This window comes from Argiope bruennichi, chromosome 9 (assembly GCF_947563725.1).
Source record: "Argiope bruennichi chromosome 9, qqArgBrue1.1, whole genome shotgun sequence".
Lineage (NCBI taxonomy): Eukaryota > Metazoa > Arthropoda > Arachnida > Araneae > Araneidae > Argiope > Argiope bruennichi.
In genome coordinates, this window is record NC_079159.1 from 48,213,298 (window position 1) to 48,237,313 (window position 24,016).

A 24,016-nucleotide genomic window follows, 5' to 3' on the forward strand; every position below is an offset into this window, starting at 1 on the left:
ATTGCCCTAGAAAGTCATCAAATCAAGGGTTTCTGAGGAATTCGAGAATTTCGGAATTTTACGAGAAGAACTTTGTCGACCGCTTGGAGCCGCCAATGCAAATTGGGGGGCGATTTCCGAGCGTTTCGACCGTGAAATCTACTTTACACTCTGAGGGTGAAAGTTAGCGGAAGTAAATTCTGCTGCTGTTCGAAACATTTTGGATTTACTGGATGTAGCATTTGGCTCTACTGTTACATTTCAAAATCTAATTTGATGAGTTAGACATGCAGCCAAGAGAATACATAAAATTCTTAGTTAGTGCAATCTGCGTAAAGCTTAAGGTTAACCAGTATTCAGAATGCTTTACAGGGGGTCAAGCTAAATGTAATTTAAAGTGGCCATGAAACACGGAGTAGCACATATTTGTTAGAATGATTTTAATTCAAGGAATTTGCATCGCAGTTTGCTTTTATATTATTTATATTCTTATAAGAAAAATGTGAGATTTGCTTATTAAATAATCCCTGTTTTGAATAAAAAGCACAAATTGCAACTTTTAAAAAATTTTACTTGTCGAAACCTTACTTTAGACGAAAAAACATACACCATTCCTTTTTTATATAATAAAGCAAAACACAAATACAGTATGAAAGACAGACAAGTTAATTTCAAATATAATATCAAAAACATTTTTTAATCTTTTCGTTCCATAAGCAATAAAAGTTTATTCGAAATATATAAGTTTTACTTTTATAAAAATTTTGAGAAACTACTTATTTATATTTATTAATGTAAAATACATATTTCTTTATTATTTAAAATTTAAATGAATGAATGAAGTGAAAATTTAACTGAATACATTAAGCAAATATTGCTCAAGCAATTTTCAAAAGTTTAAAGTTGATTAAAGTTCTATTTGCTTTATGAAAACCCGATGTGACTGTTGTATTAATTATTCAAAAAGAAAGTAGAAACATATATATTTAGTAAAGAAAGATATTTAAATATTGATAACTTGTTTTAATGCTTGGTTATTTTTTAAATGAATTTTCTATTTCATTTATTCTTTTCACACATCAAAATATCATAAATCACAATATTTACATTCTGTAATATTCCAGCTTCAAATAACGTCAAAAAGTGAAATTTTACATCATAAATAAATGTATGAATTCCTTTTTGTACTTGAAAAGAGAATAAACATGGTTCTAATTTAGTATTTATATACATATGTATAAACATTTAATGTGGAATAGATGTATTGTAAAAACTTTTTAAATTACGAACTTATAAATAAGATTTATTCAGATTTTTCATTTTTTTCTCGCTAGTGTAACTACCATTTATTAATAAAAAATATGACAAATATCTTCAGTTTTTCATTTAATATGAAATAAGAAGAGTCACTGCATTTTTATTTATTATTTATCCGTCATTTCTTTTAAAACCGATTTATTAGTTGATTTTTTATGTTTTAGATTGCAAGTGAAAACATTCCTTTATAAATTTATATAAAAAATTCTGAATTTTTTTTTTATTTGAAAAAAATTTGTAATATGGAGATGATGTATGTTTGACTGTATATTATATATATAATGACCTCCACATTTCAACAGACTATATAATTAATAAGCAATTCTATCTTTAGTAATAATAAACAAATATGGGAATAAATATATCTGCTCTCAGTTTTTGCTCACAATAGTATTGGGATAAAATACGGATACGATATTAAGGTTAATTTCTGCATACACTATTATAAGAGTCAACAAATTCCCCATTTCGGGCAATTATATGTTTTAGATATTAAATATTTTGCATATAAACTCAATACTATTACTATTATATAGAAACTATTACTATTACTATTGTATAGAAAAAAAAATTGGAGAAATTTACACTTTATATTTATTTGCTTATTTATTTATATAAAAAGAATTTTCCGAAATCTAACCAACAGAAAATATTATTTAATTCGTGTTGTTTTTGAAATAACAGAGAACGCTTCCGAAAATATACAACCAATCGCATCACGCAAAATGTACGTTATTGGTATTCCTACGCGTGTCGCATCTATGAAAAGAGATCCTTTACATTAAAAAAGTTGTAATTTAAATCTAAAACATTTTACGCAGAAAGTTGATCACTTGTGTATCAAATTAAAATTTATTTATCAAAGCTCATTAGTTTTAAATTCAGAAGAGTTAGAGGATTATTTAATCTGACGTAATGATACAAAAATAAAATTTCGTGTAATAATTCCTTTACTTTTGCTTGATTAAGCCATCAATTACAAAGATTTTTTGCCAAATGCAAATGCTTTTTTGAAATGAATATTATTGTATTACTGTTTGCTTTCTTTTATTGATTTTTATCTAATGAAAATGTAGCTTTTTAAAAATATCTGTCGACAAAATAAGTCTTATTGCTTGCTTTCATGTTTGTTTAAATTTTTTATATTTGCTATTTTAAGAATCGGATAAAAAGTATAAGTTTATAAAATGATTTAAAGGATCTCATTAATAAAAATATTACTAATAAAAATTGAATATTTTTAAGAAATTTCATTTCAAATCTATGAATGTAATTTTAAAATTTAAAATTCTTTTCTTACAGCTGAGATCTATCGTAACCGATTTGGACACTGGAACTGTAAGATTGGTATTAGATGCTACACAGGTCAAAGTGGCCAACAAATCTTCTCTCTGAAGATTTATCAAAACAAGCTCGTTCTTTACTAAGCCTCGTCCAAGTGTTGTGGATGAATCGTCTAACAACGTTGAGCCTTTCCACCACTTTAACGATGGTGTTGGTCGTCCTAAAAGATAAAATATGTAAAATAAATATTGTAAACAAATAAAAGGAATAAATTTCATTAAGAATAATTTATGAATATGATACATTAAATGAAAAATTCTGAAATTTTCTTGTAATAACTATGTTGATTAGATGAATAAAAATGCAGAAAGAGAAAATATTAGGCAAATCATTGGAATTTCATTACTCATATTTTTACTATTTGTATTACAGAATTAAAATGAAGAAACGTTTTAATATATTAAGTTTATATTCTTCCATATTAACTAAAATTATTACATGCATTATGAAAAGACAGTTAAAAAAACTATAAAAGGCAAATCGTTGATTCCTGAGCAATCAAAATTAATCTGTAATTAATTTGTGGATGTTGGTGGTAATTAAGAAATATTATTTTTCATGTATTTATCTTTACTATATTTCATTAGTCATCCCTGTAAATAATTTGAATTTTGGTGCCTAATTTATCAAATTCACTTCAAGATGGCGCCACTGGTTTTGTATGAGATCTAAAAAAAAGACACATGTCCCAATGATAATTAAATTTTAAAAATGTTAAAATATGGCTTTTTTATATTTTCAATAAGGAAATGAAAAAAACGTTGAAAAAATTCCCTTCCAACAAGCATGGAAAAAAATCGTTTTAAAAAGCATGTAACATTTAATTAGATACCGGTATATAGGCATTTATATTTGGATACACAGGACAAAAAGCTCAATCCAAGTCTTATTAACCCTTGCCTTTTAAATGAAGCAGTTGAGACCTATGTAAAGTATAAAATATGATTATGTATTTTAAAGTACGTGGTCAAAAAAATTTACGATTTCGGATAAAACTTTTGTATAAATTATCTCTATTACGTAGCAATGGAGAGGAGGATGGATGATACGATGAAGTATTAATTCCCAGTTCATGCGTCTAGAGGAACTTCATGATAAGCATTATTAGCATAAGGTATGTTTGAATGAAAAGAAGATCATAGCTGTAGCGCCGTTGTATTAAATTCCAGTGAGTTGATGCATTAGACGATAATAATCGTAGTTGCAAATGGGTAGTTAATGTCTTTGTATCAATATTTTCATTTCTGGAGAACTGTTTCTGTTGTTTCTTTCATGACGGATTTCTCCAGATCCACACGATGAGCAGTTATCTAATTTTTTCCCGAAGAAGGGGAGCAGGTCTCACAAAGTCATCACAGGATGAAAGATGTGTGTTCTAAAGAGGTTTTTAAAGGGAATATTATAGTAACAAAAGAAAGGAGAAATAATTCAGTACAATTTTATTTGAGAAGATTTTAATACGCATACTTTTCCGCTAATGGGGCAATAATCACAACCAAGCTTGAACGGTGACCTTATTTTATACTGTGCCAGTAGTGAGTTGTAAAGAAATTGAATGATGGCATTAATATTTGGTGAATAATTGTTCAGATTTATGTGGGGTCTCTCTAATATAATTATATTGTAGATTTCTTAAAGATTATGCTGTGAAGTGTTTTCTTACTAAATAACAAGATAGTCGAAATAGAACCATATATCAAAAGTGATAAATTAGAGATTTTCAAGTTGGCAAAGTATGAAATAACTTTTTGTTTGAAATTTTAATCCGTTACTAAATATCATCATTGATGACATTTTAACAAAATAATTTTAAATATTTGAATATTTTTGTCATAATGAACTCTCATTGAATGACTTTCCATAAATATGATATCCCTAATTGTTACAGAGTCATGAAACTTTAAAAGTTAATTTAACGATGAAGTAAACTTCGGAAATAATCAATAATATACGTTATCAGTTATGAAGTAATACAAATCGCAATGATGAAGAGCTATAAATACTAAAAACAACTACAAAAATATGTACAATTTTACTAAATGAAAAACAAATATTAAAAGATATCATCTGAGATTTGACTATTAATATGATGTTATATATTGAAAATATTTTCAGTCATAAAATGTAAAATTCTTAAAAAGTTAAATTCCCTTTACGTCATGCAAAGTGAAAAATAATATAAAATTAGAACTTACCTCCGGATGCTTCACATATTAAATTAACAGTTGCTTTTTCTTCAAATGGTCCAATAACTCCTGACAGTGTATTGTTTTTATTATCTTTGATTGTTAGATTCTTTGGAGGTACTGAAAGAGAAAACAGATTCTTAAAATTTTTTTAATGCAATAAGGGATGCAACATGCGAAGTATAAAATGTAGTTTAAATTATTAAAATAAGATAAATATCAACACAAACTATTGTCTTTCAGATGAGATTAATGCTCATTTTTGAAACGATATAAGCACAGATTTGTAAGCAATTTATTAATTTTCAACCAAGAACTGATGGTGATGACGAAATTTAAAGAAGTACTTCACTCTTTAGACTTTCATTGCATAATAATGTGGAAACTTTCGCAGTAAGACAGTAACAGAAACTAAATACATGGGTAAAAATGCATACTGCAAGTTTTTCACATTTGTGGCAGTTTAGCATGCTTAGAAGACCCAAAGTAAAGTAAAAGAGATAAGTTTATCTTTCTTCATATTATTGATTTATTTCGGTCTTTTAAGTACTCAACATGAAATAAGTGTATAAATAGTTGAAAATAATATATCAGAAGTGATATTTTAAAGCCTATCTTATTATCATGCTTTCTGTTACTTACCTTCTAAATTTAAAAAAATAAATATCCTGAAGTAAGTGAAAAATAATTTTTATTTATGTTTGATACTTGTTGATAATGATGACTCCCAGAAAAACAATTTTGATTCTATGATAGCACATTCTACATTCCCATTTCTAACTTTTGTAGTTCTGACTTTTTTGCAGATGCACATGAACAACACAATTTTAAACTTTGAGCTCCAATAAAATAGTCTCCAATATTCATGTTGGCATATTTTTTTCAGGAGTATTTTTTTTTTGTTGCTCACTTTCAATCACCATACATCTAAAAAGGTACTTCATGATCGATTTGAGTATTTTTACTATTTCTTCCTTAAATAATTTGAGTTTAGGCAGTATGCTACAAGATTCTTAAGGATACATATGTTACAAAGCTGTTGAACCAAAAAGCTATGTTATTATAAATAACCGCTTATTTTAAATCGGATTATGATGTTGCCTAATAAGCAGCCCCATGTATCTGAACTTCCAAAATTTTACAGAGTTTTCATCAAAAACTAAATATTTTGAATTTTTTTTCACATTCGGTTGAATACATGATCTCTTGTTCATACTAGATGTAAAGAGAAAACAAATTCAGAAATATTCTTCACTGATTGAGAAAAATTCAGTTTTCCCTTCATGTTGTAAAACGTGAAAAATTGAAATAGGCAACATTTAATAATATATTTATATATATATATATATATATATATATATATATATATATATATATATATATATATATATATATATATATATATACATTTATAGAGATAGATATGTTGCAAATAAATCAAAATTGTTACTCGTTAATGTTATTTACAATTTCCAGCTTAATTGTTGATTCAGTTATTTATTTTATATTCATCTAATCAATGCTTTTTTTAGATATATTTTATTATTGTCATGTTATATAAAAAAATAAATGATATAAATAATATGGTAATGTGAAAAAGTCACATTTTCTTACATTTTATTTACCTTAATTTATTTCAATTTCCTAAAAATATAACTTTTTAGTCCAATATTCAGTTTTTTAATGAATACAAGAATTCTGTCATTTCGTGCAATGGTGTGTTCTGGCAGACTGTATTCTAGGTGAATATTATCAGAACTTAATAATCATACAGTTTAAAATTGGAATTATATGCAAATTATTTCACAGCTTTACGAATTTAAGACCAAATTTATAATAACATAAATCCATAATGTTTAAAGTAATAAATTATAAATAAAAAAAAAAATAAGAAAACAGAATTTAAGAAATAAATTTTTACAAATATGCAATTATTAGTGCATTAAAATTTAGATTATTATTATTATTTTCGGTGATAATTAAAACTTGAAAATGCGAATAATTAAATACTATAAGTTTACAACGAGTACTCATAAAAATCCAAAATCGGTATCAAAAGAATAAAATTCCTGTTCGTTCATGAAAATTTCACATATATTATGAAAAAATCTCAAACTGGTTTAGATTTTTATAATATAATCATTATAATACTTTTAAATATTTATAATAATTCTATCAGGAGCCTTAGTTTTTACCTTTTGTTTGAAATTAAATATTTAATGAAATCATAGAATTTAAACGTTTAATACACTAATAAAAGTGTATATCTTAAAAGAAATTATTTTTATTATTTTATTTGCTTCTAACATTTATTGGACATGCAAGTTAAAATTATCATAGAATAAATAAGTGAATGGAGTTTCTTGAAGCTGATATTTTAATCAAATTCGTCTATGAGCATAATCTAAAACCAAAGCGTTAAAAAAATTCTTAAAAAATTCAAACCATTCTTTTTGATTATTAACTCGGGTTATTTTTTGTATTATTAACATTAATTAAAATATCTAAAAAATTTTCATGCTTTTTCATAAAATAAATTAGAAATGACGAAGAAAAAAATGTGTAAAAAATGAAAATACGAATGAAAGTAAATGTTATTTCATAAGACTGCCTACTTTTATAAATTTGCTAAGAATTATATGAAAGTATACCCATAAAATAAGGTATTCAAATCAGAACTTTAATGAATTAAGCTAGATATCCCATTTTAATGTAATTTCTTAGCTTTAACGATAGTTGGCAACAAAAATGTTTCAGAGAATGACTTTTTATCTTGTCATTGCTTTATGAATAATATAATAAACCAAATGTTGGACATTTGTTTTGTTGATTTTTCTTTTTACATTTCGGAAATAGAAGCACAATAAATTTATGTATGTTTCGCTTAGGCAAAAATCTTTACTAGAACATTTTATATGTTACAGCGCACTTACAAAAAAAATTCATTTAACTGAAATTTTGTACCAAAACTATGAATGACACCATCACTTCAAATCTAACAGAACAACCTCCGAAATAATATAAAACGCAGCACCAAAGAAAGTGCGCTCTTTGATTACTTACAAATAATCCTTTGAATCTCAACGTGAATGAGGATCATCATGAATTACTCACCAATCAGGGTAAAATCATTTCTCATAATTATATCTAATAATCTGCAGACGCAAAGCAACGGAACAAAATTCATGTCTTGTTTCTTAACTGATTATGTTACAACTAATCAGGAAATGCCAGATTGCTCAAATATGCTTGAAAGCTGCCAGATATGTGCAGTAATTGTCGTAATTCTTTATGAATTTTTTCTTTTCATAAAAGAAATCCACTATAAGAAATATATAATTCGATTTACAAAAGCAAAGGAAACAAAACATCCTGTAAGGCTTATATTATTAGGCCTAGTGAAAGATATCTAGATGCCATTTGAGATACAGAAAATATGTTGGTAGCTTTAAGTACATAAAAACATTTACATTTGAAAGCTTCATTAATAGGTATTTTCAGAAATAAGTGATTAATTTTTAAAATTTTATTTCTTTGGGGCATAGAGTGTGTTATTTTCGTATAATTTAAAAATAGGTCTTTTATGAAGTAAAGAAATGTTAAACACGATGAGATGTCAGAGGTGTATTGAAACTCATTGTATTTCTTTCCCCATTATACATAATAAATGAAAAAAAGAAGTCACAATTTGAATCAATAGAGGAAATTTATACGCTGACTTAGCTCTACTCCTAGCAATATAGATAAGTGTGTGAGCAAATTGACAGATTACAGGAAAGACCGTTTTACCTAAACCGCGAAGTGTGGCAAGTATATATATATATATATATCTTAATATATATAAATTACGTGTCACGTTGTTTGTCCGCGATGGACTCCTAAACTACTTAACCGATTTTAATCAAATTTGCACACCGTGTGCAATTTGATCTAACTTAAAAGATAGGATAGCCCTTTTTTTGAATTTTTAATTAGAATTTTAATTATTAATTAAAAACTAACTTTCCCGCTAAAAAAATCTTTTCATTTTTCCCCACCGCCAAATGAGTACGGCTTCAGTTTTTTTCCCCAACAGTCATGAGGCTAGGCTTAAGATTTTTCGGCTGATTATTTGAAACGATTCTATTTATTTTCTTAATGTTTGACGCATTTAAAATGAAACATTGTTAATGAATCGATCTTTCAGATTCATTCTGAAGTACTTTCGAATTAAAATAAAACAAAATAAAGGAAATTAAAAATTTCTAATCTGCATAGCGTTACCCAAACTGGAGTAGAAAATTCGCGCATTTGCTTTAGCATAATTGGCGTTGAAAATTCACGCATGCGCATTGTTTTCTTATTGTTGACAAATATTTTCAACGGATGCGGATTTGGTTTTGATGGTTTAATATGTTTCCGACAGATTATTTCAAATGATTCTGTTTATTTTTTTGTGTTTGATGCATTTGAAACTAAACATTGTTAATTAAACGATCTGTTTATGATGAATCTGAGAAAATTTTGTTGAAAACTTCTTGAGATATTATATAAATTAAGAAAAATTTTCTTTAGTGGCCATAAGGTTTAAATACTCAGCGACTCTGTTTTTAGTACTCATATTTAAAAAAATGCTTTATTTCAGTAAAAAAAATATTATTATATTTATTGCAGTTTTATCATTTCCACTTTAATTTAAAGCATAAATTCTACGGGAGCTAACAGAAAATGAGAGAGATACATATTACGTTATGGCTGAAGGTCTTTATAATAATATGAGTGAATTATATGACTATTAAAATTTGAAGTTTTAAAATATTTTAATGAAGAAGCAATTAAAATGGGAGTTCCATAAAATATTTAATTATTAAAATTTTAACGTGCATTAAGATTGGCGAACCAGCTGGTCGCCAAAGGCGGCTAGTATATATATATATATTCGAATCAAGATTTTGGAAATTTTAATTAAAATTTTATTAAAAATTAAGCGAATATCTGGAAATTTCCAAGACAACTTCCGAAGATATTACAGAACAAAATTAAATTTCATTACTTTTCATAATTTAACAAAAAAAAAAATGTCTTTTTAATGATACCAATTTAATAGCCGTGTAGATTTTTTTCAGAATTTTGTCAAATTAAAAAAAAAATATGTTTTCACCAATTTCCAACTATAGATCACAATGTTGCTTTGAATTTCAGACTACTTTTATTATCTCATCATTGCCTCTCGATTTTTTGCAAAGTTGAAAGGTAAAAAACAAAGGAGTCTGTTTAAATCTGTGCAGTTTAAGAGACCAATTATAATAATAAGAAAAAAAACCTGAAAAATTATGAAGGTGGATAAACTGCATATTTATTTTTTAATAACGGTAAGTCAGGGGACTGGTCTTCATTGTAAATTCCATATATATAATGATCTGAACATATGAAATTAACAAAAAAGCAAGTCTTTAATATATATCAGTTTGAGGATGAAGTTCTATCTAAAAAATTTAATTGATATTCAATATAACCGATATCTCAGCTGGTCTGAAAAGGCGATTGATAATTTATAAAGAGGTATTTTCATTTGAAGTTTTCTCTTATGTGTATTTATTCCTTTTTCTTCTGTCCAAAATGAAAAGAAACATAAAAATTAATACCTTGTTTTCAATTTTATTATCATCATATTATGACATGGATAACTCATTGTGACGAAAGATATTCAGAATAAAATGTCTTATTTTTTGAACATTTGTTGTAATTATATTTCACATCTTCTTGTCAACAACAATTCCTGCAGACTTTCGAACATTATTTAATTAACAACTTTTGATTTTTTTTTTCATTCCTTCTGTGAAATTTCTTTAGTAGTTTTACGAAAACGTTTCCTGTTTTCTTGCTCTAAGAATATTACATTACATTCTTCTTTTTAGTGGAAGTCTTAGCTTTATATAATTAAAACTAAGATTAATGATTTTCATTTAATGTTTATCTTACAAAAAAATAAAGAACGTACCAAGCATAGCTTAGAATATATTCCAATTTCAGTCTTTTAAAAATACAATTTTTGTAACATATTTCTAGCGAATAATAAAAATAAGTGATGATAATATGAAAATAAATTTGATTCTTACTGTTTGTAATTATACAAAACAAGGCTTTCTTCATTATTTTTACCAATAATTAACTTGTAAACAAGCACTCAGATTCAACTTTTAAAAGAAATTCTTTCGATGAAAACAAAATAGCAGTGTTGGAAATATTATTGAAATAAATAAACACAAAGCAATAGCAATGCGAAAATTAGCGTTTTTTAATAAAATTGGTTAAATTAGAATGGCACATAAGAACCAGTTTTTGAAATTGAATAACCTTTTATTTATTCATTGCTGCCTGATTTATCCAGAGTTACATACGTTGAAAGTATTTTTATACTTTATAAGAATGAAAAAAAAATTAAATAATGATCACAAAATTTTCAATAAAATTTTTTTTACTTCATATTTGTAAACAATTTAATGATAATTATGAAAAAAACCCTTGAAACAAAAAAGGACATATCAAATTAGCTATTGAAAAATACATTAAGCTATTTTCGATATTATAATAATATATGTAAAAGAATTTATAACTGAAATTTGCTATCATTTTTTTGTCACTAAAATAAAAAATAAAAATTTTAAGATTCTATAGCATCTCGAAAATTTACAAATCATTTTGAACGAATTTTTGAAAATTGCAGAAGATTATTTTCTTTCATAAATTATTAATAAATTTAAAGAATGATAAAAAATTTAATTACAAATTGTGAGTGGCAACATAGTATATGTTAATAGAATGGAAGATCGCCTTCTTGAACATTGACTAAAAATTTTCATCTATGATAAAAATCAAGTAGTTTTGAATCAATTTTTCTGTTACACGGAGTCTCAAAACCATTTTTGAATTAAAGAAGCAGTTTTCAATACGAAGAAGGTAAAATAATGCTTTTTAAGAATATTTTTTGATTCCAAGTTTTAAAACTAATTAAAATTATGTTTACCAAGAAAATCTGCCATTTTGATCGCTTGAGATATGAAACTTTCATTAAAATGTTTCATATGCTTTAAAAGATTTGTTAATAAAATTTGAAGAAACCTATACAGTACTTTGGCTTTCTATAGGAAGCAAATACTAAAGGTTTAATTTTATTATGTACAAGTGTTAAAGTAATTTCAGAACTTATTTTATTATTAAGTTTATTCAGAATTTATTTTCTATCGAAAAATTTATATAACTACAATTTCCTTTATGATTTAAAATTATTTTATTGAATAGAATATGCTTTATAAATAGCTTCAATTAATATGCAAATTAGGATGTTTTGAAATTTTCTAATCAATATTTTCAATAGGAATATATAGCCTAAGTTAAAAAAAAAAAAGCAGTCTTTTATGTAACCCTATCTTACAAAAAGTTTGAAACAAAAATTCTTTAAACAAGAACTCAACCTTTGCTTTGTTATATCACAAAGGAAACTTATTTCCTTGAAATATTTTTAGCAACAATTATTATCTGTCTTCAAAAAGTGTGACTGATACTTCTATGCTCTATAATAATTAATTACCCGATAATGAAAGGAAGATTAATTGCTGGCTTTTAATTTTTAAACTTGATTTTAATTTCATCTTTAGAATTCAATTCTAACTCAAGTGTTATTATATTTATTTGTTATTCACTTTTCAGTTGTTCTGAATGCTTCGATTTTTATACATATTTCATATCTGCAAAGGCACCATAAATATAACAAATAAAGAATGGAAGAAAAAAGAGACATGACAACAACAGAACTACAAAGCATTTCCATTTGCTATTTTAAGGTTATTTCTTTTCATTTAGTAGAGATGGAGAAAAGAATGAGCTAACAATACGTATTCATTGCTAAAGTATTTAATAAATGCCACACTTTATGTGAAAGTGAACGAGCTTTCTAAACACTGCCAGATTAAATAATCAATCAGTGATAACATCTGTCAGATAAAACCCTGTCATTTACAACTGTATGCTATTAAGTTGGGATTAAGAGAGATAAAGAGAAAGGAATGGGCGACGATTGCGAATTAAGTGCTAAATCATTATGCAAAAGCATAATGCCTTAAGCATAAAGCATAGTCCTAAATCAAGAATTTCAAGTAATTTCATATGCAAGCATCCAGTTCCTTGCAAGCAATCAAAACACTGTGACAAAACACTTAATTGTGTTTAAAAGAAGGCTGAAGGTAAACAAATAGCATTGTCAGTAAACAATACTGCTAAGACAAGGCATGAAAAGAAAAAGTTGAATAAATAATAAAGACAACACTGTTTGGAGCAGAGATAGAGTCGAATATAATAGCACAGCTTTGCGTATAGAACCACATGTTGTGAGAAGATCTCATGAATAACCTAATTGATTAAAATTTGCTAAAAGTTTAATAAATGAAGTTAAAATTTGCTAAAACTTTAATAAATTAGGATCTTTTATGCAAAAAGTAGTAAGTCTACAGTAAAACTATTTGCAACAATGAATAGAATAACGCAAAATGTTTTTTAAATATATTTTTATTCATAGATGGCGCTGCATGGCACGTAAAGATTGATTTATTAAAAAGGTGCCCCCAGAGAAAGAAGTACCATGATTCGTGTGATTCATCAAGCTTAAATATTCTTATGAGAAGCATCTATTTCGTATATGGAGAATTTAATATAATAGAATGGATCTTAAAAAACGAAATTTTATTCTAGGGAGATTACGAAGTCAGGTAACAAGATATAAACGAGATGAATACAAGAAAAAAAAGCAGCATTTGGGAAAATAAACAGCATATAAACTGACAACAAATCACTAATGACGTTACAGATCAATCAGCAGCATGTGGCACAATACCTCGCAAAGAGGTATGCATTCTAAAGAGAGATTATATGATGTTTCTGTGAATGCCTTTGCTTATATAAACTCTTGAGAAGAGATAATTCATGATGTTCATTGGTTTATAATCTATCGAATATATGATAGCGGCAAATGTCAATTATCAACGTAATTTTGGAACAGAAGATACAAAATCAAAAGCAGTGTGCATGCGATGAAACCATCCTACATTCTTAATAAAAAATAACAACCATTTATTCTACACAAAAGCTCAAACTCACAAGCAGCAAAGCTTAGCTGAAACTCACACAAGCACAGAATTTGGAGCAAATACGCAAGCATCACACAAGGAATGAATCTTTAGAAAATAACTAGTTCTTTTTGATGCTTTGTGTAACATACATGTTACTTAGAGATAACTCATTCATTTATTTTCTTGAGCTCAACTAAGATGACTGGCTACTCAGCACATAAGTGACTGCAGCTTGTCTTCTTTCTGTGATTGAACAAACGAGGTTCAAGAAAAAGCAACGCTATTCGTATTTAAATGGACATTTCACCAAGCTTCTTGTATATTCCAAAATTTTTATTTTGTCACCAAAGACGCCAAATTCGCCGCGAAGATCATAGGAGCATTGATTCGGCATCCATTTAATATTCATCAGAGTTATCTATAAAACTATCTTCCTTACTAAGGAGCTAAATGAACAGAGAGAATTCATTCGTCTATTCGATTGAGCTCAACTCAAAAGACTGGCTACTCAGCACATGACTGACTGCCGCTTGTCTTCCTTCTTTTCACAGTTTCCGTGATAGAACAAAGAATGTTCAAGAAAGATCATCATTATTTGCTTTTAATTGACCGAGATTCCTACAAATTCTGGAAAGACACCAAATTTGTCGCCAAGATCAGTATTCATCGAAGCTATCTATAAAACTGCCTTCCTCACAATGGAACTTAATGAGCTACGTAGCAACACTACAAATTCGTAGTAATATTATTATTTTTATACCAGTGTTGAGTGTGTATATACCAGTGTTGAGTGCATTTTCTCGGATTTCTTCACAGATAAATTCATAAATCTATAGAATTCTATGCAAAAAACACTATTGAGTCAGTCTTGAATGAAAATAGAATTAATTTTTCTTGCAACGAAATGATTTCATGTTAAATATTATAAAGAAAGCAAAACACTTTTTAAGTTGTTCTAGCTATAATTAAAAAAATTCATATAGATTTATTATTATTTTAAATTAAATGTTTGATGTTGTATGGATCTTTCTTGGGCCTCCTTTGAAGCCAGATATTAAATTACAAAAATAATTGTGCCGCAAAAGTAATTATACCGTTACCTACATTATGCCCATGAATAAATTATTTTTTATATCCTTAATCACAAATTACAAGTACATTAATTTAATATTTTCTTTGTATTATTTTGAACAAATTATTTCTATTGGATTTTTTTTTTATTCTTCCTCTGCTTGTCTGCTATATTCTATTCTATTTTGTAATGCAAAAATAATAAATGAAATAGGAAAATTCAAACAACTTTTATTAATAAATAGATCAGACGATTTTGATTAACCAAATATTTGAAAAACAATTACACAGATAAATTAAAAGTCTATTTTATAGAGAATTCAATTTGAAAAGCGGTATTTATCTCACTGAAAACAATGCACACAAAACTAGGGTTTCGTTTATCTGGTTCTAAGACGAAATTCCATTCCATTCCATTCCTTTCAAATGTTATTTTAACAGCAATTATTTTCACCTTCTTTTATGCCCTCGTCTTCAAACAATGAAGCTCCGGAATCTTAGTCATAATTACCATTAATGAATAGCGAAGGAAAAGTCCAAATAATTTCGTTCTTTGCGAATTCGAATCAGAGGAACTGAAGGAGGTAAAATGATAGGCGCTCACGCTACCACTGCATTTAAACAGGAAGGGATTAAATCAGGGTATTTTAATGAATGGTTTGAACAAAAAAAATCTAAGATCCTTAAATCGGAACTAGAAACATCATTATGCGCTTTTAAACAATTCACTATTCTCTGAGTCATTAAGACTACGAAGCAATAGAATATTGCTAAAACAATCGTTTGGTAAAAAAACGTTTCCTTACGATAATGATATCAGAGCTTTACGGATAGACAAATTTAAAGTTTATTCGAAAAGTTTTCTGAATGTTCTGCTTATCCTTCTTCTGTTTGCTTAAGGGTAATTGTTAGCAATTAAGAACACAAAACGGTATTTTGCTTTCGTTCGGTTTCGAATTCAATTGCAATTATGTAGTATTATTTTAAGAACATAAATAAAGGATTTCAGTAATTGAGAATTTGCAAAATCAATTATTTTCATCATAATTATTGATATGCTTTAATTCAGGCTATTATAGTTTTAAAAAAATTATTGTCGTGAAATATTTTCCTGATTTTGTTATCTAATTTTTATATCATAGAAATTCTTAAGGAATAATTTAAGTTGATATATTTTAGATATCATACATACATTTCATAACAAAATATAATTATCAAATAAAATTAGATGAGAATTTTATTGGTTTGACACAGTAGTTTTTATTGTTTAATTAGCTGGGAGCCGACGTGTTGTTGTCGCAGAAAAAATAATTTTGGAAATATCGTTTGAAATTTGAAATAACTATTTTGTTTAATTAGGAACGATATGAAGAATGATATTTATTTTCTTGTCGACAATTAATGAATTCAATGAAACTGGACGATATATAAAGGAAGAGTATAAATAATATTTATTCTATTTTTTGATTTTATTTTTCAAGTATACTTTAGGGTAGACAGTATTTTTTTTCTGTCTTCAGTGCAAACAAATAAAATCAGTGGCTGTTAGATTTGCGAGCATCCAACATACAACTGGCCATGTGAAACACATGGATTTTCTAGATTTAAAGCAATAAGATGGCAAAGTTTTATCGTCCTTTGATGAATGAAGCGTATAAAATACAAACAAACAAAAATTCATATTTATATATTAGATATAATGTAATAATTGTACCATGTGCCCTATAACCTTCGTACAAGTGCAAGCAATAAGTTGACAAAGTTTTATCGTAATCGGATGAATGGTATGACACCGCATAAAATATGAACAAACAAAAATTCATTTTTATATATTAGGTATCAAATTAAAAAGAGTGTAATTGCATTTTTTAAAAAACTAAAATATTACAGTCTTCGAGAATTTTATAGAATAATTGAGAATTGAATGTTTTGTGAATATGCAATTGTTTAATTATTAAATTAACCACTGGATATTTTAAATTCTTATTCCATGCTTCTACAGCTTTATTTATTAACATTATCATTTCAAATTTCAAATAATTATATAATAATACAAGAGAAAATTTTATCTTTTTTTTCTATTCAAACAATGAAATTCAAATTTTCCTGGAAATTATTTAACTGAAATAATCTTTTTAGTAATTTCCTATCTTAAAATATGTATATTTGGAGGATTTTTAAATACAAGATATACATATAATATTATTTTAAAAGACACATACTTACGCTCTGAAAACTCAGCAAAATATTTTTCAAATTTTCTAGTCGGCTCCAATTATGTGCTACTTTAAAATAAAGTTATGCTATTGTTACTACATAAAATGTATATTCTCTCATTTAAAATTTAAAACTACATTTACCGTTCATTTCAAGAGTTTTCCCTTTTTTATAAATCATTTTCTCTTAAACATCTGTGTTTTCAGTTACATTACGTTAGGTTTTTCTATTCTTTAAATCATTAATATGCTAAGAAAATATTGTTTGATAGAACTTCTTTGAAATAATATTCGGTTTTAACGTACATTGAATCAAAACTAAATCAAAATAGTAATAAAATAAGGTAAATATAGAATCAGATGCATTTTAAATCTGTTTCTCGAGAATATTATTCTAGAGTTTTATATTCCGAAAGAAAATATTTCGCATAAGGGCACTGAGGAAATTTAATTTAAATTTAATGAAGTAGACTTAATTGATGAAAACGTATTTTAAGCATTTGTGTCTGGGGAAAAATAATCACGAGTTGACAACAGGGACTAACATATATTTCTGCATGTATTGATTGACTGTGGCTATTATAAACCTCGAAGATGTTGCCAATATCCTTAGGATTCTCAGATACACTGAATGACCATTATTGTAACAATATAGGTTTGAATTGAAGGTTAAGACTTAACGCTGATCGCATGTAATAGCCTAATTCCTCCAGAGTGAAGTATGTTCTTCATTGGACTTGACATTCACTCATCGTATTCGCTATAGAAGTGAAGAAATAATCTAAGTTTTAAATAGTTGTTTTACAAATGAAATGCTCTGAAAGGTTAGTTAAATATGCCAGGAGTTATCTAGATTTTTTTTTACAAATAAGGAAAAAGATATAATTAAGATAAGATATAAGATAATGATATAAGATATCATTTTCTCTTTCTTAGGTTTTCTACGTCACAATAGCTAACCAGGAAACCATACCTCAGTGCAATAATTTATTTAAAAAAATCTAAATAAGCAGAAATCAAAAGAGCATAAGGAAACATGATTTAGAGGCTTTGTTTCGAAAGGCTTTTAAATTATTTACCTTGTTATTGAGATATAAGCTCTTAAAATCTGGCGGAATTTTAAGAAATGTCTCCCATTTTGGCGACTTTTGGCGAGAAATAAAGGCAGTGAGCAGAATGTTTATATCTGATCGCGATATAAAATTTTAAGTTTTTCTAATTTACTTATTTACTTTAGTCTATCTAAATGAAGAAAACAAGTGGAATGCAGAAATTTTAATAATCATATTAATATAAAATACAAATCATAGATATAGTAATATAAAAATGAAAGAAGCCTGCCAAAAAATATGCTACTGAACATAAAAATGATTGAAGGATAGAAAATTTGACACCAAGAACATTTCAGAACTTAAATCTAACGCAGTAATTACAATGGTCAACCTAATGCGGAAAATAAAATGGAAAAGGTGTTTGAAATGGAGATGGCCGAATTTGCAACAAGCCAGACTTGTATCAAGTAAAGCGAATCATGAAGGCGTATTGTGGTGCAATAAACTAAAAATGAACAAGTGAGTGAATTTTGATGATGTTACTTCGTGGGATTAGTATTTACCCAAAGAACTTCTAATTTATAAGAAAGGAAGTTACTACTGCTTTATAAACTAAACTTTGATGCAATCTTAAAGCTCCGATCTCATTTTGATCTCAAGACCATATATCTTGATAACGGGAAGACAATTTATGAATGATTTTTACGTCAAAAAATCTATCACTATGCTCTTCCGATTGCTACTTATTTATTCCTTTTCATTATTACATTATTCCTGTGATTTTCTGCATTAAGATTTAGTATGCCTCATGTCCATACATAGTTAATACATTGAAGTATCAGATTTCGAACTTAGAATGCTCTTGAGATGAGAGTGAGAGAAGATGACAATTTAATTTCAGACTAATGTGATCTCTATGCATTAAATAAAATAATATTAATAAGAGACACTTCTGTGATAAGTCATCCCAGATAAAAATGATTAATTTAATTCTGAAAATATTTGGTAATAATAATATAGAGATCCGAAAAAAGTTAATACAATCTAAATAGTAAAATTAATTCGTTCAAAATGCAATGACCACTCTATTATTACTTCAATACTACATCATCAGCATTCAGACTTAGAATCAAAGGCAACAAATTATCTTTGTTATTCAGATCACCACGAATCAAAAAAAAATAACCTAGAGACTTTTTTTAAAAAAATATGTGAGCTCATTTGATTTCTGAAAATTTCCGCCTAAGAAATTATATAGATTTTATCAACGCTATTTTTTTACAATAAAAAAGATTCGAGGGATTTGAATCGCAGAAAATTTCTAAATATCCAAAAGAATTCTATCACTACTTCAATAATACTTTATAAGCAATCAGGCTTAGAATATTATCTTTAGTATTCAGACGTTATGGTGCACTATTATGAAAGGTCAAATATTTAATCAAGAGATAGATTTCTTAAATATAAAATAATTAATCTCCATTTTATTTTCTGGGAACTTCCATGGAAAGTGATATAGAAAGGTGTTTCCGCAATAAGCAAACTTCACTGCATTTGAATTTCACAATTAGTTTGTTGAATATGCAACGAAAACTCTGTTACTACTTCAATAATACATCATCATCAGCATTCAAGCTTAGAATGCAACTCGACAAATTACCCTTAGTATTCAAACCAAAATGTCGCATGTATAAAATTCCATTAAAACTCCCCAGATAGATTTGATTTCCAGCAGAGATATTTCCCAAACCTTGAAGTATTGTTGAATTTTAATACCAGTGAGAAATGAGAACCAGTGTTGATTCCAAATGTCACCCGCAAACAGCTGATTTCGTTCTCAACTTTAGCACGAGAATTTATTATCTGTTCCAAAGGCATATTCATCTACATATATTTAATTCAAGCCTTGGATCCAAGCCTGCTATTTATAATTAATTCGCTAAATGGGAACGTTTAACGTCCTTTACTTTTCAGCTATAATTACAGATCGGTTTTCGGAGCTGTGGAGGATACAGACGGGCGAAAATTTCACGTCTTCCAAATGTTTAATGTGCTCACACATAAACTTTAACAATTTGCACATATCATTTATTCATTCAGAGCTAATATAAATGGATGCTGAAAATTCGCAAGCACGTTTTGTATTAATAATGAAGTTATGTCAGTGATTTGAAATGTAGAAAATCCTAGATTTGGTTTTATATCGTTTATAAAATTTTTCCGTAAACGAAAGTTTTGTAAAATAAATTAGGCATGTAAACGTTTGTTAAGCATATATTAAATAATTGAACAGAAAATTGTAATTTATGCATTATTTGAAATTAGTATTTTATACGGAAAACCAGAGTTAAGAAAGAAATAATAAGTATGGCAGGTGTTTCGATTGTAGTCTCATCTACTGACTTCTAGTAAGGCAAGTAAAGATGGTACATACTGTCTTTAATTTATCTTGGTTTGGCATAAAATATTCCTTCTAAACCTTCAGACTGTTTTATTTCCTTTATTGACTTATTATATGGTGTTTCTGATTTAGGGAATATTCTGTTGCACTGATGCAATTAAGATATCCGGGTACATTCAGAAGGGATTTAAAAAAAGCGACAATATTTTAATGTTTATATGATGATTTTTTCATTTATATAAGTATAAAATGATGAATAAAAGTGAAATTATTTAAATATATATGTAGGTTTTGAAGAAAAGGCATATTTTGATTTAAATTTCAGCATTTATTTATAAAAACTATAATTATTCTAGAGAAAAAATTGGTACAGTTTTCCATTTTTCTTTGCAATATTTAATGTGTAATATATCTTAGAGAGTAGCTAACTATTATCTAAAAATTATATTCAAATATAACATTTCGTGTATAATATATGACATTATCTATGAAATTTTGGAATTTTTTTCAATAAAATGTATACTAAACAATCTTAACTCCTCTTCTGGAGCATTCAACATCGAATTTATAGTTCATTACATTCTGCATAACATAATGAGCACTAATTATAAATTTTATTATCTTTGATATCTTGATTATTTTTTTATATGTGACGATACTCGTACAATAGAATTATAAAAAACTTGTGTTGTAGAAAATATCTTTAAAGTTTAACTACCAATTAATTTACTAACATATAATAACAGTTAACTTCATATTATAAAATTATGGAATTGTTATAATATTGAGAAATTTAAAGGAATAAACCCTCTGCAATTTTTGCTTTCTCTTGTTATTAGGAACATCATACTTTAGAAATAATGGCAAATACTGACATCAAAATTTTAACCCAATTCAAATTTAAAACTATCAATGGAAACGATACTTGAGGTGACACAACTCTCTTGAAGCCACCAAGATACACCAATAAGATGACGTTTTATATTTAATATCAGGCTTAACGTATACCAGAACCACATGCACAAGAGACTTTAATGAAATTCCATTTCAAATTTTGAATTTTCCCGAATGAAAATCTATATACATTGTGAAGAGGATCTTACTTATTACCTTATTTTCACAAAAGAAATAAATTCCTAAATCGCTCGATGTACAATAACTGTATTAAATCGCACATACATAAAAAATAACTTCGGAAAAGATCTTATTAATCTACAACGACAACAACAACAACAAAAAAAAATCATACAAAGTTTCAAAAATGAAATCAATGCAAATCCCAAGGTCCGATATTGAAAATATAATCACGAATTACTAACATGCAACCTTTTAAATCATTGTTGTTAAATAAAACAATTTTTGGATTAAAAATCCATAAATCTCTTATAAAATGAAATAAAACCACTACTAGTTAATTAAATTAAAGGAAATTCGTCAAAACTAACATAAACAAGCTACGACGAAAGAAAAAAAGTCCTTCTTTGAAAACCAGCGCCAAAAGGTACGGAATCATCATTACCAATTATTCAAAGATAAGCGCTTTGAAATCCGAGAAACAGCACTCCTCGGGCCATCTTTCCCTTCAATAAGTCTTTCAATTGAATGACTGCGCCCAGTGATGATCATATAGTGCAGCTGATGATTTATGGCGTAGACGGAATTCCGCCTCTCAGACGGCAGCGGATACACTTCTTTTCTCTGGAAACTCTCAATCGATATTCATCATCGGGACAATGATTCTCCGGCGAGTATCCGTATCGGATTTCGTCCCGGAATGCATTAAGGAGTCCAAAACGAATGGTACAGAATAAGTATGTTTATTGAAAAGAGAGAGATGGAGAGAGAGATGAAGTACACCAGCATGAACAAACTTTTAAGATGATGAATATTTGCATTTATTTATTTGGTTGTCTGGTCTTCTTTATCTGGAAGTTTTATTTGGATACGTTTTAAAGCTTTTATTTGTAACTGTCTACCAAGTCACTGTGTGAATCAATAATGGTGAGTCAGTTTAGTCGACAATATGAGGAAGGCATTTGAGGGTTTTTCAATAATTCAGCCAGCCAAAATATTTATAAGGTTAGAATTCTCAACTTTCTTTTTGAAGACAATGTACTAAAATAGAATTATTGCATAAATACCAAAGCATTTATAAGCGTATTGATAAATCTATCAATGTATATATGAACTTCTTGCAAATATTAACCAAAAAAAAAACAAAACAGAGAGATTAAATAGCATTTTTAAGAGAAATTTGTAGGAATAATTTTTTTTTACTGTTTATGTTCATTATAAAATTAATTCGCCCTGAGTTAATAATTTTAATTCTATTATTTTCACTGAAAAATACATGAAATGTACTTAGAAACCCATGATTTTATATCTGAATAGCGATTGAAATCTATCTTTTTAGCATGATCGTTATAAAGTGGCATTTTTTCGTGCCTTTTTTTAAGTGTAACCATGGTGTGAAGCTGCCATTTATTAACTTAAAACATATGGAAATTAATCCCTAAAGAAAAGCAATGAAGATAATTTTATTCAGTATTCGAAAGAAATTCAATCAAAACAGCGCTTAGAGAAAACTGAAGATATTTTGACATGATCTTTATAAATTGGTATTTTTTTAGCCTTTTATTAAGTGTAAACTTGGAGCACTATAAACAAGTCTGAAGTTGCCATTTATTAACTCAGATATACGGAAAAATCCCTAAAAGTAAAGCAACCAAAAGGTAATTTTATTCAGTATTCGAAAGAAATAAAAAGCATTTTTTATATAGTAGTTCTATACATATAAACCACATCTTAACATAAGAAAACATTTAACAAATAATTTGTAATAGATTAAAAAATAACAAAGAAATACATTAAGTTAATCGAAATGTAAATCGACTATCATGATACATTTAAAAAATACATGTAATGTAAATAATTTGTAACTAAAGATTATTAGTATCTACAAAAATATATTTTTTTTAGATATCATATCACCCTTTTTGAATCTTCCTTGAAAACGAACATCCACTTAGAGAACAAAACTTTGAGGAGAAAAAAAAATATCATAAAAACCAAGATTTGTTTTCTGAAAACTGAATATGCTTTTGCAAATGTATCAGAATAGTAGCAGAATTTTAACAAAATATTTTCTGAGCATTATTTTTGATTTTGGCATTATAGCAAGATATATTGCCGAATGTTTGGAGATTGCATATACAGTACAAATCTACTGATTGAAAGAAAGAAATGGTAAAAATTTCGAGACGAATATTTGGTGAAATGGTTTTCTATTGAACATTACTGACAATATGGAGTTTAGAAATTAATTTTAATTTTGAAACTGTTAAAA

At 27.2% G+C, this 24,016-nt stretch overlaps 1 protein-coding gene across 2 annotated transcripts in view; it reads right to left on the minus strand.

Annotated features, from left to right (window-relative positions):
- LOC129984658 (nephrin-like) overlaps positions 1 to 24,016 on the minus strand; it is a 386,728-nt gene that overhangs the window by 128,651 nt on the left and 234,061 nt on the right. For both annotated transcript variants that reach the window (XM_056094579.1, XM_056094580.1), the window contains exons 3-4: positions 4,836 to 4,946; positions 2,597 to 2,800 (exon numbers count right to left, since the gene is read on the minus strand). In XM_056094579.1, the coding sequence (XP_055950554.1) occupies positions 2,597 to 2,800; positions 4,836 to 4,946 (315 nt within the window). The remainder of the gene's footprint in view (positions 1 to 2,596; positions 2,801 to 4,835; positions 4,947 to 24,016) is intronic.